At 30.1% G+C, this 19,037-nt stretch overlaps 2 protein-coding genes across 2 annotated transcripts; one reads left to right on the top strand and one right to left on the bottom strand.

Annotated features, from left to right (window-relative positions):
• The first annotated feature begins 386 nt into the window (after nucleotides 1-386).
• LOC113868092 (receptor-like protein EIX2) lies at nucleotides 387-3,631 on the top strand. Its single transcript, XM_027503658.1, has one exon. The coding sequence runs from the start codon at nucleotides 414-416 to the stop codon at nucleotides 3,399-3,401; it is 2,988 nt and encodes a 995-aa protein (XP_027359459.1). The 5' UTR covers nucleotides 387-413; the 3' UTR covers nucleotides 3,402-3,631.
• A 3,633-nt stretch (nucleotides 3,632-7,264) lies between these two features.
• On the bottom strand, nucleotides 7,265-11,155 carry LOC113867437 (oxalate--CoA ligase-like). The gene is made up of 4 exons (XM_027502764.1): nucleotides 10,869-11,155; nucleotides 9,732-10,785; nucleotides 8,855-8,958; nucleotides 7,265-7,697 (listed from the first exon to the last, which is right to left on the bottom strand). Exons 1-4 carry the CDS (start codon nucleotides 11,070-11,072, stop codon nucleotides 7,509-7,511), a joined length of 1,551 nt encoding a protein of 516 aa, XP_027358565.1. The 5' UTR covers nucleotides 11,073-11,155; the 3' UTR covers nucleotides 7,265-7,508.
• Between the last annotated feature and the right edge of the window lie 7,882 nt (nucleotides 11,156-19,037).

Here is a 19,037-nt window from a genome sequence, read left to right as displayed (position 1 = left end):
TTATATGCTTTATTTTAGTATTTGGTACAGAAATAATTCAAGTAAAGTCAGCAGTTAATCTATTATAGTTATATCATGTTTTCCTGCAAATTGTTTACTCAAGTATTTTAATATGAAACAATTGTTCAAATTTTGTACTAAAATTAATCTATTTAAAATGATAACTTGTTGTCGCGTCAAATTTTTAATAATTTAGAACAAGAATTTTAAACAGTGAGAGAGATAAAAATATATATAAAAATTCACAGTGTCTAAGAATTTTGTTCAACAGGATGTTTCAGTCAATATAAAATCAGTTAAAGAAAAAGGAGGAAGATATTAAAAATAAAAAAGGCAAGGCACCAACCAATATAAATATTAGAAAGAAGGTTTAACATGCAGAAGCAAGAATCACTCAAAAAACATTGTATGGAATGCATTGTGTGATCATGAATTCTATATTTAGCCTTTTCTGTCTTGCCTTGTTGACGTTTCCTATAGTAATTTGCAAGGCATCGAGAGATGTAGTGTGCATCCCAAGTGAGAGTGAAACACTTGTGAAGTTGAAAGATCATCTCATTGATCATTCGAATAGGCTCTCTTCTTGGAATGCAACTGCTAATACCAATTGCTGTGAGTGGTTAGGAGTTGTGTGCAGTAATATAACTGCCCATGTTGTTGAGCTTCACCTCAGTATTACACCTCCTTCTGACGAGTACGACGATGTCGCATATGATGCTTTTGTGAAATCGAGTTTTGGTGGAGAGATAAATCCATGTTTGGTTGATTTGAAGCATTTGAATTACTTGGACTTAAGCGGCAATGACTTTGGAGGTATGCAAATTCCTACTTTCATTGGGGCAATCACCTCCTTAACTTACCTCAACCTCTCAAATGCCGGATTCAGTGGTAAGATTCCTCCTCAATTTGGGAACCTCACAAATTTGGTACATCTTGGCCTTGCAAGTTATTATGACAAGGGAGCTATGTTTGCTGAAAATCTTGATTGGCTATCGGGTCTTTCCAATCTTCAGTATGTTGATTTGAGAGCTGCAGACCTGTCCAAATCATTTGATTGGCTACAAACTCTGAGTGCTCTTCCTTCTTTGACGGACCTACACTTGTCATATTGTATTGTCCATCCTTATAATCAACCATCCTTACTCAACTTTTCATCTCTTCTCACTCTCGACCTTTCCTTTACTCATTTTTCTTCTGTTGTCCCAAAGTGGATATTTGGACTGAGGAGACTTGTTTCTCTTCAATTAAGTGGTAATCAGTTCGAAGGTCCAATTCCTGATGGCCTTCAAAACCTCACACTTCTTGAAAATCTTGACTTGTATTACAATTCATTCTCATCTTTACCAGATTGGATATATAGTTTTCGTCATCTCAAGTTCTTGGACCTTTCATACAACAACTTGTGTGGAAATATTTCTGATGCCCTGGGAAATTTGACTTCTCTGGTTGCACTTTATTTCTCTGCAAATCAGATTGAAGGAAGAATTCCAACTTCTTTGGGTAATCTCTGCAACATAAGGGAAGTTGGTTTCTCACGTCTCAAACTCAACCAACGAGTTAGTGAAATCTTGGAAATTCTGGCTCCTTGTATTTCCCATGGACTCACAAGTCTTCAAGTTGGGAGCTCTCATCTGTCAGGCAATCTCACAGATCAAATTGGGATGTTCAAAAATATTGAGATGTTGCACTTGTACAACAACTCAATTGATGGTGCACTCCCTCCATCATTTAGAAAACTCTCGTCATTAAGGGTTCTTGATCTGTCCAACAATCTATTCAATGGAAATCCATTTGAAAGTCTTGGATCGATCTCTAAATTGTCATATCTTTCTATTGGCGACAATCGTTTTCAAGGAGTTGTGAAGGAAGATGATCTTGCAAATCTTACGAACTTAAAGAGATTTTATGCGAGAGGGAACAACTTCTCTTTAGAAGTGACTCCTAATTGGAGTCCTAGATTTCAAGTTACTAGATTGACACTGAGCTCATGGAACTTGGGTCCCAAATTTCCATCGTGGATTCAGTCACAAAAATATCTTAATGCTCTGAGAATCTCTAACACAGGGATTTCAGATTCTATTCCCACTTGGTTTTGGGAAACATTTTCTCAGGCGTCTGATATGGACCTCTCTCATAATAGCATCCATGGTGAGCTTCCAAATACATTGGATCTAAGCTCAAATCGCTCACGTGGCCAACTGCCTCAACTTTTTGATAAAATGATTCGCTTAGACCTATCACACAACTTGTTCTCCGGATCCATGACTGAATTCCTTTGCAAAAATCATGACAAGCCAAAGAAATTAGAGTTTCTCAACCTTGCATCAAATAATTTATCAAGGGAAATTCCTGATTGTTGGCTAATGTGGCCATATCTTGTGGATGTAAATTTACAAAGCAACCATTTTACTGGGAATTTACCCTCGTCTGTGGGCTCTTTATCGTTGCTTCAGTCTTTGCAATTCCGCAACAACACACTTTCTGGAAATTTTCCCCCGATTTTGAAGAACACTAGTGAGTTAATATCCTTGGACCTTGGCGAAAATAATTTTTCAGGAAATATTCCATCATGGATCGGCGAAAGACTCATAAATTTGAAATTTCTTCGTCTTCGATCAAACAAATTTTTTAGTCACATTCCCAGTCAAATATGTGCTTTGAAATCTCTTCAGGTTTTGGACCTTGCAAACAATAGTTTCTCGGGCAATATCCCAAATTGTTTCAACCACTTGAATGCCATGATGTTGCCAAACAGAAGTACTGATCCATTTATCCTTAGTTCATCAGTAAACAGTTCTGAATCTGGTGTTGTAAGCATGCATCTGTGGCTGAAAGGAAGGGGAGATGAGTATCAAAATATTCTTGGTTTGATAACAAGCATTGATCTCTCAGATAACAAATTAATAGGAGAAATGCCTAGAGAAATCACAAATCTAGATGGATTGAATTTTTTGAACTTGTCTCACAATCAATTAACTGGTCATATTCCACAAAGCATTGGCTCATTGCAATCCCTGGATTTTTCAAGGAATCAACTTTCTGGTGAAATCCCCACAACCATATCAAATTTGAGCTTTATTAGCTTGCTGAACTTGTCTTATAATCATTTGAAGGGAAAAATACCCACAGGCACACAGTTGCAATCCCTTGAGGCATCCAACTTTGTTGACAATAATCTATGTGGCGAGCCGTTGCCCATCAACTGCATTTCAAATGGCAAAATTCCTAATATTGATCAAAATGGCAATGAGAGTGAAGGACATGAAGTGAATTGGTTTTCTGTGAGTATGGCATTTGGATTTATGGTGGGATTCTGGGCTGTGGTTGCTCCTTCATTCATGTATAAATCATGGAGCTCTGTCTATTTTTGTATTATTAATTATCTGTGGTCCAAACTCTAATCTTTTTGGTAATATGGTAATTAGTATTTTATGTTCTGCAAGTTAAAATTATCAAATAATAATGAAGCTATTGATTCACAGTATTACGTGGCTGGTCAAATTTAATACGGACTTTCCTATCTTTGTCTTGGTAAAATAGGTTATATGGCCCATTTATTCTCTTACTCTGGCACTTTGTTTAATTTTTTTCAATACTATTTTATATTGTGAAAAATAAAACTGTCATCATGTTACTGTCAGGTTAGACAATCTTGTTGGCCTTTCCTATCTTTATTTTGTAAAAGTAAGTTAAATGGCCCATTGCCTAACGCATTCACTTTGTTTCATTCTTTCAATTTCGAGAGCCTGACGCAATTTGTTTTGGATAACAAGTTGTTGTTCTACATATGTTAGATGACATTAGAAATGAATTATAATCAGTTTGTAATCATGTCAAGTTTTTTTTTTTGTGATACAAGTGTAACTCACTATACATTATAAATTGCTACTATTGACTGTGCTATACAAGCAGCAATCATCACTATACATCATTGTGTTTATTTTTATTAAGAGAACACAGCTCAATGTATGTTACTCACTAGCCTGCATAAATAACCATAACTCTCTTCCTAATTATCATTTCAACATTAGAAGAGTTAGAAAGGTCATCATCATGAATCTAATTTCATTGTTTTTATAATAGACTTCTAAAATATTTATCTTCAGTCCAGACAACAACTAATACAATCAAATGACAAAATATAGCTATTCTGGCCAAAGAAAACCAAAACTAAAACTAGTAATAATAATATTAATAATTTAGAACTTGAAAAATATCTCAATTCAATGACTTTGCAAATGCTGCAACCAATAGGCATGTTTTTTTTTTAACTAACACCACATTATACTTTTGATTGGGAGTGGTATGTCTAATCTTTGCGTATATTAAAGTTCAACTGTTGCATGATTTGGTTGCAAGCAGAGTTATCATGACTAGTTAGTACCTTTCTTACAATTGAACAGATGTTGCACATCCTGAATAATACAGTGTAAGAAGATTGTTTCACACCCAACGATAATAAAAATTTCTTATTCGTCAATCCATTGTAAATAAAAAAATCAATATTAAGCTCTTTAAGTTTTACTGACATCAATAATTTTAATTACATATGAAAGAAGATAAACAAAAAGAAGTAATAACACACACAAATAATCAACATATAGAAAGGGAACATTTCTAGATTATTAATGGCTTGAACAGCACCTTGTGATGTCTCTCACTTCTTAGCTGGAAAACCACAATTTAAGCAAGGAGAAAAGTCTTACCTTTAGACTATGGTCTCATTAATCAAAGGTTTCAAGTGGTTAAGAAAAAGAAAATAAGCATGACTCAATGTTCTGTCGAAGAAAATAACACTACAAGTGCCCCAAAATGTTAGATTTATTCCACGATGTAATTTCTATATTTGATTTTGCTATTATAGAATTACTTGAATTTCATAATTCTCATAATAATTCTATATAAGCATGCCTCATTGTTCTTTAAGAAAATTACACTACAAATGCCCCAAAATCCGCTGCAAATCCTACTCCTATATTTCCTGTAAAACTTCCTTCAGCATGTCCAACAGAAGCAATAATTTAAATTCCAACAACTCCCTAATCTTATAAGCAACTCAAGACTTGACGATGCAGTTAGATTCATTCCACAAGTAATGTAGAAGTGATTGAAGTATTTTGAAAGTGACTCTTGAGACTGTAACAAATAAAAGGGACCTTAATTGTAAGCTTAGCTAAATTGGGTACTTCTTGACCCATGATTGAACCGTAGGAATAAGACACAGTGCCTACAGTGAGTACTTAGGAATCCTGTGTCCTAACACCTAAGGTTGCTTAGTATGCCAACAAGAAAACAGTGGCATAACTTTTACTTTAGCATTGAATTATTGTTGCTTAGAATGGCCAAGTTATGTTACAGTTACTTACCTATTGATGAGCAGGGAAACCAGATTCTGAAGTTCATTTCATTGAGAAAACCCTTACATTCCCACGAGTATAGAAGCATGAAGCTACGGATGAGATGTTAGCACAATTAACTAACATAATGAATAACTTGAAGTTACATGGAAAACCATATTCAAATCAAGAATGTGTAGGAGCAAGGAATGGAAAGCCAAGTTGTTTTACCTGCAATTTTTGTAATTCCAATAATCTCAACTATAATTAAAAGAGATGGTATTGAAGTCTTGGATAGAGTCTCTTGTGTGACATATGAAATGAAAATATGCAGAATCAGATTGGTGTTTTACCTTGACTTTATATGTGTGAAAAAGGGATAAATCCTGAGTGTGTTATGATGACAAGGGCATGTGGGTTCTATATGAAATCGTATTGTTCTTGTGTTTCGTAATCCGGGTGCTAAAAACAAGTTTTGCACTTTTTGCTTATTGCTGCTTCAGTTGTGCCATTCCTTGGGAGGGTGAACTGGTTTAGAATGAGGTTAAGGGAACGATTCGAATTTCCAAGATGCGGGAAGAATACCCTTGAGGTATCTGATCCTGTTGGATAACGAGGCTCTCTACAATATCAGCTTTTGCATACCGGATACTAGTACACCATGGATATACTTGAGTACTTATTAAAAAATAAATAAATTAAAGTGTATGCTGTATAAGTTTAATCAGAGTATATACAACTTGAAAATTTATTTTTATAAAAAAATGACAATTTTAGGTAAATTTAGAGATTATCCTACTCTTCTTTCAATTTCCCCATATTTATTTATCTGTTTAGTAAAATTCATTCTTTCTTATTTGTAACAAGTTCTTTTATTACATATATTTTCACAAATATTTAAAATATTTCACAATCTTCAGGATATGTTGAAGAGATAGACTGAACAATTCACTGCTATGTTCTTCGGAAAGTTGTCTTATTGCTATTGTACTGACAATTGCTAAGAATGTGTCCAGAAAGAATTGTTGATAAATATCAACGGTCGTAGGGATGTTTACTGAATATTGCTAATATTTCCTAATTCAAATCACACTATTTTGGAAAAAAGGATCCTTAAAATGTAATTGTTCTCTTGAATTTTAGTAGGTTAAGATCACTATGCACTTTAAGCATGAATACAGTCTTTATCACTTCATAACAAGCTAGCTTTAGATGAGTATTATCTTTTCACGTGTACGTTTGCTGCTATGTGCTACTTAACTCATGCATTGCATTGTTTGGTATTTCTCGTTTGAGTGAAGATAGTTGAAACCCGACGCAGTGATGTATAGTTTGTGAGAGCCTAATAGTGCATTATCCTAATTACTTCAGAGGACCAAGAGATGGACTAGGACTAAAATTGCAGTGGTGTTCTATTCATCTTTTGTGGCAACCAATATTTGACTCTGTCATGACGAAAAATTCATCATCAGGAACCATGTGATCTGGCTATTCACGTTGCTATATAAATCAACTTTTTAATAAATTATAAAATTTATTCACATAATGCAATGCAAGCGACCCAGATCTCGTTAGATCACTCAATAATTTTTCCAGTCATGACAAGCATGGCACACTTCTCTCTGCTTATCTTCTGTTTGACTTTAAGCCCCTTCATTTCAACATTTCTTATTCAGACATTAGAAACCCTTTCACTGTTATATTCAAGACTTTAATTGCATTTTCAGTATAGTTTTAGTTCCTAATATTTAGTCTCTCTAATTTTTTAAATATTTAAATTAAGTCCTTCACTTTAAAATGTCAGTTGCACTTTGCAAGAATATCGGTGTTTAGAACTGATGTTTGTGCTGTTCTAGTTGAAGGTTTTCATACTTATTATCTGGACGATTAATTTTTAATTTCCCACATCTCATGATTCATGAAGTTGGAAATGTAAACAAAAAAGGACTAGGAATTTAAGATCTATAAAATATTGAAAACATTACATTCTGAACATTTAACAAGAATCATTGAAAACCCCAATCTATATTGTATCCTGTAGGAAAGACCATTTGCAGAAATATCGACCTCTTAAATGCCAAGTAGCCAAATTATTGTTTAAATTTATGGTCTGCAGACTCCAACCATGTATTGGCCATGGATGTAGGCATCAAAGCTAGGGACTCATCCTTCTCAAATATGAGAGACAAAGTGTTCTGCTACAAGACGGCGCAAAATCTTTCCAGTGGCGGTCTTGGGCAAAGAATCAGTAACGAAGACCTTTTTGGGGACCTTGAAAGATGCAAGATTCTTCTTGCTATATCTTAGAACCTCTACCTCATCAATGTTTGATCCTTCTCTTGGGATCACAGCACAGTATATCTGTTGAAAGGTAAAAAGATATGTTCAACCCAATTTTCAATGAAATAATAGATGCATCATGACCAATTTCAGAATTCTTTTCATTTAATATCTCAAAGTGCACACAAGAAAAAGGGTGGTCACCTACTTATTTTTAAGCACTTTTGAACTGATCATGAATATTCGGAAATATTAAAACTTCTTAATGAAAATCTCGTGATATTAAAAAGTTATTGCGAAGGGTCCCGTAAGTGGGTCAGAAAACGAGTAGTTGCAAGGTGACAATTAACAAGGTGTTTTCCTTAAGGAGAATGGCATCAAAAGGTTATGAAGTAGCTGAACCGTTTAAAGAAAATAATGCCATTTTGAGAACCAAGATCACACGAAAAGCTTTTCAGATTTGGATCATTTTCCCTATCGGTGGATATTAAGATAGGAAAGTGATTTTCTGTAACATGGCATCGAAAAGCTTATAAATCCATTTGCCAAAAGATGTTGAGATAGAAATGGACTCTTCTGAAGCAGATGAGTTTTCTTGTACGCCACGAAATGTTGGTATATGATAGAGTGCGACTCCTGAGGGCAGAAAGTGATAAAAACTGAACACCACAGAAATCCTCGGTTCAGTTTGGCTTTCTGGAAGATGTTACCCTGTTGGTAGGGCCTCATCACACGTTATCGTTAATAACCAATCAATGCACAAAATAGAAGTGTCATCTGATATACCACCAATTATGAGAAAACAAGTAGGCCTGTGTTTATTTTTGTGAGGCAAGAGCTTTCTTACGAACACAAGTAGACACAGTTTTGCCGTCATCAATGACCCATTTAGTACCAGTATCTATAGTCAATTCCATCAAACTACTATTTCAAGTATTATTTTTCTTCTTCATTGTTGATTTTTTTTATTGAAGAAAATTAACCTAAAATTGATAAACATAATTTATATAATTAAAACTTTTAATTTAATAGTTGATTTTCTATTAAGAAAATTAAATAAAAAAGTATAAATTAGTGTAAAAGTAAATATAAGTTATATAATTTGATACTTCAATCCATATAAAATGATGGGGAAAATTTATATTTTATAGTTCAACTGTAGTTTCTTCCAGGGAAAAAAACAAAAGATGATGTACACAGTATAATAAGACCCAAAAATAAATTAGAAAAAGACATACCTCTTCGCCATACTTCTCATCGGGCACTCCGAAAGCAACAGCCTGAGCAATGTCTGGATGTGATAGAAGGACACCATCCACTTCTATTGGTGATATTTTTTCCCCTAAAATAAGAGAATAAAATATTTAAAAAAATGCACCTTCATCGGACAATCTTCAGAAAGTGAAACACAGATGAGTTGAGAACCATATTAAATAAATGCGAAATAGATTTTCTTTTTCTTTTTCTATGTGATACAAATCAATGAAAATAAAATTTAAATTATTATATTTCTACTTTTTATTACCTAATCTTATGATATGGATGGTTAATACTTAATACCACAATTGTGTCCACTTCCTTCGTGATATGACTAGCAAATCAAAACCCAATTAACATCACCATCATTTACTTGGCCACGTAACCGGTATAACAACTGTTGTTAATACAAACGAAAAGCCAACTTCAACCAAAAACATTCAACGCTATTTCCATGTTAATAAATAATTTATGGATCAAAAATGCAAATATTAAGAAGTTTCTTGAGTCACGACTACCTGACAAATTAGAAAACTAGAACGAAACCCTAATCAGGAAGACATTCAACGTTAAGCTCTGTTCAACGCGGACTTTTCTTTAACATTGTCAATGCACCAAGTTTGGAGATCACATAGTGTTCCACAATTCATAATATTCGTATTCCACAATTCATTCTCATTGCAAGATGAGTTTAGGCATATTCCACAATTCTTCACATCAAATACTTACTTAATTTAAAAAGAACCCCAAACTAGTTTAACTATTGTACCCACGTTTTATATTTCATTCCCAAGCATAATAATAATATAGCTAATAAAGTTGAATTAAATGATGAATATAAAATAATAATAATAATACCTCCTCGGTTAATGAGTTCCTTGATCCGACCCACGAGATGCAAGTACCCCTCCGAATCAAAGTATCCAATATCACCAGTGTGAAACCAACCAAACTGAAACGCCGCCGTATTAGCATCCACGTTGTTCTTATATCCTTTTGTCACGTTGGGTCCCCGAATACAAACCTCTCCACTAACCTCAGCTTCTTGGACCCGACCCGTTTCATTCAATATAGCCATTTCTTGACCCACGGGTTTCCCAACTGACCCGGCCTTGTGGGGCCCATCTTGTGGCAACGGGTTCGAAGCCATAAGATGAGAGGCCTCAGTCATCGCATAAGCCTCCAAAACCGGTGCTCCGAAAGCCTCTTCCAGTTTACCTAAAATAACCGGTGCAAGCGAAGCACTACAGCTCCTAATAAACCGGAGCCTCGGGTAAACCGGTTCGGGGTTATTCGAGTGGCGATCCAGTATGATCTGGTGTATGGTAGGAACCGCAGTGTACCACGTGGCGTTGTACTTAACCATGTCCTTCCAAAACGTCGACGCAGAGAACCTTCCCGCCGCCGGCAACGCCACCGCCGCGCCGGCGCCGAGTGAACTCAGTAACCCGGCGATCAACCCGTGAACGTGAAACAAAGGAAGCACAATCACCGTCGAGTCAGACTCAGTGAGTCGGTACACTGACTCGATGTTCCTCACCGATGATAACAAGTTGTGCTGAGTCAGTGGCACTCCCTTGGGACGGCTCGTTGTGCCCGAGGTGTGGAGAAAAAGCGCCACGTCATCAGGCTCATTAACGAGTTCGGAAACCGAGTCAATCGAGTCGAGGTGGTTCAACGAGAGACTCAGCTCGGCTTGTTCGTTTTCGGCTTGACTAATTGAAGCCGCGGCGCGGGGGATGTTGAGCTTGGAAGCCGCGGACTGAGCCGGCTCGTTTCCTTCCAACGATGTCAACAGAAGCTTCGATTCCGAGTCGGATAAGTAAAACTCGAACTCATCGGCTGTGTAAGCCGGGTTTAACGGCGCCGCTGTGGCTCGAGCTCGAATAACGGCTAAGAACATAACAACGAACTGAAACAAAAAAAGAAAAGGAAACGTGTGAGTATTTTCTCTTGTTTTCTACATCGTTTTCCAAGCAACCAAACGAAACGAACCTCGACGGTGTTAGGGAAGGTGAGGGCGACGACATCGCCGGGCTTGATTCCGGCGGAGACCAAGCGAGCGGCGGCAGATTCGGCCAGTTGGTGGAGGCGGGAGTGGGTGATGTCGAATTTTCCGGCGACGGAGATGGCTCGGAGGGAGGGGAATTTTCCGGCAACGCGGCGGAGCAAGCCGGTGAGTGTCATTGGGGTTTCCATTTTTTTTTTCTTTTATGAACGGTGGTTAAGATTAATTGCAATCGATGAAAGTGTGAAAGGTGCAATGAAGAATAATGAATTGGGAATTTGCGTTGTGTTAACCTGTGTGTGTTTATATATATTATAAAGGGACGTGGGTGGAGGTGGCATCTGGGAATAGAATAGGAAGCAAATTTGGGTACGTGGAAGGTAAGTAAAAGAGTGTGATTCTGTACAACAGAGGTCCATGCCGCGTGGTGGACGCTTCAGTCAAATCTGTATGCCTGCAGCCAGCTTCTACAGTTCCTATCAAATTTTAAACGCGTTTATGCTTATTTTTCATTAATTAAAATAATTAATTATTCCATTAAAAAATTAATACTGAAAATAAATGTTATACGACAATTAATTGATTGTATTAATTAAAAGACTTGAAGTGCCCATTTTAAAACAGAAAGAAAATTTTTTAAGTGCAAACAAGATTTCGTATTCATATGAACGGATTTGTGAAATATTTAGTTTTATTTTTATATCAGTAACAATTTGTAATGCATTATTATATCGTTAAATAATTTTTGTGAATTTGATTTTAATATACTTTTAATGAAAAGGTCTTTAAATTATTAATTAATTAATTTTTTTAACGTTTGTATAAATGCTCATCAGATTAATTTATAAAATAATTTTATTAAAAATAATAAAATATCACACTAATATTTTTTTAATTTTTATCTTTTAATAAAAAATAGTTGTATTGTTTTATTTTTTTTATTTTATATTTTTTTTGTTTCACATCTAATTTAATTTGAATTCGACCAAGATATTTTTAGATAGAGAATAAAAAATTCATTCATTAATCAAATAAAAAATTCATTCATTAATCAAATAATATTTTAAATATAAATTTTGAAAATAATAATTTAAAAGCTAATAAATCATAATAATATGATAATTTATAATTTTTTTATGTAAAAATGTTTATACAGTAAATATAATTTAATTAAATTATTTTTTATTTGATCAAATCTATTCTTGAAAAAAATAATAGAACTTATTTAAAAATAATAATAAATATTTATTCATTACTTAAAATAAGTCTTTCAAAAGCATTAATTAAAAGGTTTCCAATATTAAATAAATCTCTTAATTTCTTAAATGAAATCAAAATGATAATTACTTGTGTACCTTTCAATATTAGAAGAATTTAATGTCGTAAATGTTTAAAATATAAAATAAATGTTAGGTGAATATTTAAAGGATTAAAGTGAATGTTTAAAAAAAAATTAAAAAAATAAAAGATAAAATATAAAACTTGTTTATACATGCTATAATCTGTTCATTTTATAATCTAATAGTCATTTTTAAAATGTAATTATTTTTAAGATAAACTTTGATTGTTAGACATTTTTTTAATATGTTTGTTTCAATATAACTATTCATTTAATCCAGTTTTCGTGTTGAATCATTAGTGCATAATTTTTACTTGTTTCTACTATTCTATTTAAAAAATAATACATTCTCTATTAAATTTTTATCACATATTACACTAAGTAAAAAAAAAATTCTGTTACAGTAAAATATTTATTTAGAACACTAGGCATTATAAAAATTTTGATTACCCTTTTGCTAATATTATTGGTAAAAGATAAAAGTTTAATGTTATAATATTTAAATGTATTATTAATAGAAGATACAAAATTAAATTAAATTAAATTAATTATTTTTTACCAAACCATCTCAGAATTGGGACTTATATTTTCCCCATGAGTAATTTTTTTTTACATTGCACAAGTATAATTAAATTAAAATAATTTTTCTGAATAAAATATTATCAAATATTGTATATCATGAGAAGGAAAGTATTTCTATAAATAATATTTTTAAAATACTTTGAACTAATGATTATGACTCATAAATTAAAAATATTTTATTCTAAATTTCAATTTTGTAAGACTTCTAAATATAAGTTTATATCTCAGTAAAAATATATTGACTTTTTTATTAATTTTTATTTTATTTTTCTCAGCCTATTATATATATATATATATATATGACTTTTCATTTCTTTAAATTTTTGGTATTTTTATATAATATTTTTGAAAAATTTTAAAAAAATCAAAAGTGTAAAATACAGAAGACTTAGACATATATAATAATTTTGTACTCAGAAAAATTATATGTATTTTTTAATTTATAATATTAATTATTTAAAATATTTGTATTATAATATTAATATGGTTTAGCATTACATTTTGAAAATAAAAATAATATAATTTATTTATCAACAAAGATAATAAACAAATTATTTTGTTTCACCGAACATTTACTTCACAAAAAATAAATATTTTAAAAATATTATCAAATATTTCTTTAAAAATATAAACTATTTTTGAACACTAAATTAAAAGTTTAATCTGTGATGAATTTGTGATATAAAACTGCTATAAACATAATTATGTTTTTAATGTTATGATAATTAAAAATAAAAAATATTTTTAATTTAAAAATAAATCAAATTAGCTTATCTTACTGAAAAATTAATTAGAATTTTACACAAATCTATATCAATAAAATAATAATATAAAAATATTATGGTTAAAATAATAAAGTAACAACACTATTATTTTTTATAAATATTATTAATATAATTAACATTATATTTTTATCCATACAATAACTTCTTTATTTTTACTTTATTCTAATTTCATTCAAGTTAATGTTAATTCACACCAAACTAAAAGATAGTCGCACTAATATCACTACTAAAGTTAAAATTCTTATATTCATTATTTATGACTATCAAATAATTATTTTATACTAAATTATTAATAAATTTGACATCTCCATTTTAATTGTCTATTGCTCAAAAAGAAAAAGACGTCTATGATACTTGTCTCATCCACATATAATTTGCACACTAAAAAGCCTTAACAAGCAAGACTTAAACACTACTAAAAAATTGCTAGAACTATCAAAAACATGTTGTAAATGTCAATTCAGCACAACCTTTACCACAATTTATGTTAATAGAATGTTACATAGTTATTGCTTTACACACATTTCACTAACTTAAGATCTCTTTTGACATAAACTTTTGAAGTATTTTCTTGCGATAACCTCATCATCTATCCGTCCAAATTCACAAAAGACATACTTAAAACATTACTAGTCTCCCTTATTTTTTTGGAGGAACTCATCTATCAATCCCAATTTATAAAAGATATCTTCATTGTAATCACTCCAACAAAAGAAGGATTAGATAATAATTTTGTATTGTTTTAAAAAGAAGTTTAAACTGCTCTAATAAGTATATTGTTATCCAAAATAGATGTTACTTAAAGAGCAGTTCATATAACTATTCTCAAAATATAATTATAAACTACGAATCTGAAATTTGAAATTTATTTTTTATGAGTTTTTTATTACAAATCAAAATTTATTTATTGCTATATTTAAATTTGAATTTGTATGTCTAACATTAAAAATTTCTTCATTTTTATACAAATCAAATTAATTATTTGTCTGGATGTTGAAAATGGAGTTTGTATATTATATTAACCAAATAATTTACATTTGCATGAACCAAATACTAGTAAGTACAGAAAAAAGAATAAATTAATAGGATGTTTCAGTGTTAATAGAGAGAAAAATAAAGAAAAAGATAATGAAGAAAACTATGAGAAAGGTAAATAAGTGAAAAAGATTAACTTTATTAACATAGAAAAGACAAAAAAAAAAAAATTACTTTATTAGCATAGAATAAAATAAAGAGATTCATAAGGTGTGAGTTGAATGTGCTTTATTTGCAAAATAGAAATTACTAGACATTTTAAAATTTTAATTTATAAAAAAGAAAAACTTTTGAAATAAATTTTCTATTAGTCTCTAAGAATAACTTTGAAGAGTGGTTGATCCATTCTCTAAAGTGAATTTTAGAGAGCATTTCTCTAATTGTTACTCTTTTAATTCACAAATTATAAAATAAAATATAACGTAACAAACAGTATAAAGCTTTTACATAACATGATTAAACAAAATTTATAATTATTATATCTAAATAATAATTATTGTAATCCAAAGATATTATTTTATCTATAATATTATTTTATATAACAATAAACAAAATAGTTATTTTTTTTTTTTAGTATTATAGTCACAAAATAACGATGAAAATAATATTAAATATTTTAAAAAATAATATTAAATTTTTACTTTTTCATGAAAAACGTAAATTTGTAATACACACTTTAAATTTATAATAATAATAATAAGATACTGAAATCATAGTTGATTATTTTATATCGATAATAATTTAATGATTTATTTGTTTTGTTATTACCTTAATATATGACTTTTACATTATCAATTATACTGAGTCTAGCCTAGATAATTTAATAGTGGTTGATGAGAAGTCCAAATGCTAGTTTGAGCTAATGATAAAGGGAAGTGTACCTTTAAAAATATTCCATCCAAATCAGAATATGAATTAATAGAGTAACAGTAAATGGGTAGTCGACAAATGTCTCCAAATATTATAAAATCCCTAAGCATTTATTATTTTACTAGAAAGTTGGGATCATCAAATTTGAACTTAATAAAGAATACTGAGTGCGTTAGGCTTTAAAGGGTTGTCGTGTATAAACAGTATAAATAAGTTGAGTTAGTTGTAAATTATGTTTGATTCACTAAATTTATTTATTTAATTAAATTAGCTAGTTCAAGCTTAATATTATTTCTAATTATTTAAATAAATAAAGTTTAAGCTTTTCAAGTTTTGACATTGTAAGTAATTCTCTTATACATGCATACTTAAATAATTATAATTTTATTCATTATATTTATTAAATTTACATATTTTTTAATATTAACATTGTGTGTGTTATTTATGTAATTTTAATTTTTAAGATTTATATTTTAAATAAGTGATTATAATTTTTTAAAGAAAATTATTATTTTTATAATAAAAAATTGTTTTTAATCTTAATTTATTTTTATGTAAATAAAATTATATTTTATTATAATTTTAATTTACTTTTTAACATTAAAAATATTTTTTAAATAATAAATTAATAAAATAATTCAAAACACATAAAAAATTATAAACAAGCTAATGATTTGAGCTCAAGTTTCAAAATTATTCAATAAATAAAGTTCATGCTTTAAATCAGAATAAATAAACTAAGTTTGAGTTTGTTTTTTTTTTTTTCATAAGCTAGGCATAAACTTTAAATACTTGACTTATTGATAAACTATCATTTTGTCATTTTATTTTTAATTAAAATTATTATTTTACTCTTTAAACTAAGTTTCTTTTGATTTTACAGTAAGAAGTACTGATAATGTAATTTGATTAAAATATATCAAATATTAAAAACAAGTTGTTAAAATAAATAAATAATAGATTAATTTTAAATTTAAATTTTGAATATAGATTTTGAGTTTTAAAATTAGATATAAATTTTGAAGTTAGATTTAAATTTCACTTTTATTTTTTAGAATTAAGATTTTAAAAAGGAGACTTTAACTCTCTCAATCTCCTCTACATTCATGTTCTAGGATTCAAATCTTCTACAATTTTAGCATGTATTATCATTTTTGCTTGAGTAAAAAACACAAAAAAGTGATTTTCAGCTTAAAAAATTTACTTAAACAAAAATAAAAAACTTCACTTGGGACAGAGAGGGAGAGAGACCAAAAGAGGGGCTAGGTGAGAGATAATAGGGGGAGGACCTAGGGAAAGGTAGGGAGAAAGAGAGGGCTAGATAGGGGATGAAAGGGAGGAGATAGGGAGGGAGTAAAGTGAGACATGTACCATTTTTACTTAAGTGAATATGGATTTATTTAAGTGAAATGGCACTACATGTTGTAGTTTGTACCAAAATTGCAAGGATATGTTTCCTAATTTATAATTCCCCACCCACAAGTTTATAGCATCCCTATCCACATCGTATCATTCTCTTCTATTTTAAGCATTATTTATACAGAGTCTCTAAGAAGCAACATTCTCTATCATATAGTTGTATTTCTCTTAGAGCATATCAATCATGAGGGTTTTCTCTCCTTTTTATTTTGAATTAAGGATATTTGTTGGTTAGTTTCTTTTGTTTTCAAGTGTTGTAATTATGTACAACTAAATATTGCTTTTCTCGGGACTGAAGTGGATACTTTGTGATGTAACCATTTTGAACTCTAGCTTGATTTTATGTTGTTGATGCTAATTATAATTCCTTCTTTGTTGTTATTATTATTATTATTATTATTATTATTATTATTATTATTATTATTATTATTATTATTATTATTATTATTATTATTATTATTATTATTATTATTATTATTATTAAATTAACCACTCAAAGCTAATTCTAGTTAATCAATTGATAGAAAATTGTACCATTAATATGTTAATGGAACTAAGAGTTAATTTGTGTATAAGATTTTGAAGAATCAATTTATCACTTATACTTTCAATCAGTTAATTGAACTTGATAAATCTAATAAACATTAATGCTCTTGTTTAATTATTATTATCTATGATAATTAGGATAATACTTAAAATAAGAAGAATGTCATTGTTGCATAATCATTAAGTAGTGATAACAATCAAATTAGATGATTAGTAATTAAAATAGCATAACAATTTAGAATTGAATTAGATTATATCTAAGGAGGTGTTTTTGGTATTTGAAATCTTTTAACTTTTTCGGGAATGTTACTTAAAAAGTTTCTTTACTTGTGTTTAGTATAAGATACAAAAAATATTCTTGAGAATCTCATATTTTCAAAAATATTTTTTTGAATTGTGAATAAATTGGAATTTTTATTTTTCCATCTCAATAAGTGGGTATCCTCAACTTACCCAAAAATTTGAAATTTTCGCACAAAATGCCTCCTTTTACCCTATTTTATTTTATCAATTTCAAATCATTGTTGCACTCTCTCTTCTCTCTACTTCACTGGTTTCTCATGTTCTCTTCTCTATAGCTGCTCTGCTCCTATTTTTGGTAAACATGTGCTCTTATTTTTGTTCATTTCCTTATCTGAATTCTCTATTATTTCTTTATTTTATTTTTTTGTTGGTTTACCTATTGCGGTTAAAATCAAACTTTAGACCTCTTCTTCTGTCTAACATCTAGCTTGGGTGTGTTTCCTGTAAAATTTTTGACTTGTGAGAAATTATACTAAAATACATCTAGTACCTAGAATCCATTTCATGATTTACTTCTCTTGTTGGATTCTATTTCATTTGTATCAAATATTGAGTTCATAATCAAAATTCATAATATTTTCTTCATTGCTTTTTTTTTATTATGTTGTTGTTTGTGGTTCGTGTCTTTGCTTATGTTTTTTTTTTCTCATCGTTCTCTTTTGCTTATAGTTTTATGTATATTTTCCATAATCTTTCTTCTTCTTTTGTTTCTTTTGCCTAGGGTTAGTTTTCCTAATTTTAATTTTTATACATTAATTCTTTGCTTCCTATGGTTGTGCGAATCTAATATTGTGTGAATTAGTTGCTTATTTAATTCCTATGGTTTGTTTTGGTAGTATCTTATTTCTTAGGTGATGAATTAGGATATACTATTTTCTTTGTATATTTTGTTTCTTCGGATTGTTTACTCTACTTATTATAATTTGTATGGTATGTCTTGTACCCTTTTATGCTGCATTTTTATTTTGTTATAAATATTAGACAAAGAATAATTTTAATTTGTATTATGTTTTTATGTGCCAGAGTTATCTGTTGATTTTTCAATTCATGAATCAATTGAAAAATACAAGATGCGGATTTTGCAACTTTAATTGTTCATGTAGAAATGATAAATGATTATATTATGACGTGATATCAGTTTGCACATATATAATAAGTGATTATCTTAAGCATGAAAGAAATATGACTTGGAATGCATATGATGGACATTTAGTATGTGATTAGGGATGAAAATAAGCTAGACTAAGCTAAGCTTTGCATAAATAGGCCTGACTTAT

Source organism: Abrus precatorius, unplaced genomic scaffold, assembly GCF_003935025.1.
Source record: "Abrus precatorius isolate BTA unplaced genomic scaffold, Abrus_2018 Scaffold5, whole genome shotgun sequence".
Classification (NCBI taxonomy): Eukaryota; Viridiplantae; Streptophyta; class Magnoliopsida; order Fabales; family Fabaceae; genus Abrus; species Abrus precatorius.
Note: the sequence above shows the minus strand (reverse complement) of the source record. Positions and strands in the feature narration are given on the sequence as shown.

Excerpts from the sequence above, each read along its gene's own strand:
- LOC113868092 (XM_027503658.1), top strand. The coding sequence starts at position 414 with ATGCATTGTGTGATCATGAATTCTATATTTAGCCTTTTCTGTCTTGCC.
- LOC113867437 (XM_027502764.1), bottom strand. The coding sequence starts at position 11,072 with ATGGAAACCCCAATGACACTCACCGGCTTGCTCCGCCGCGTTGCCGGA. Across the intron at positions 8,959-9,731 it reads GGAACTCATTAACCGAGGAG|GGGAAAAAATATCACCAATA; the intron begins GTATTATTATTA and ends CTCTTATTTTAG. Across the intron at positions 7,698-8,854 it reads ATGAGAAGTATGGCGAAGAG|ATATACTGTGCTGTGATCCC; the intron begins GTATGTCTTTTT and ends ACCTTTCAACAG.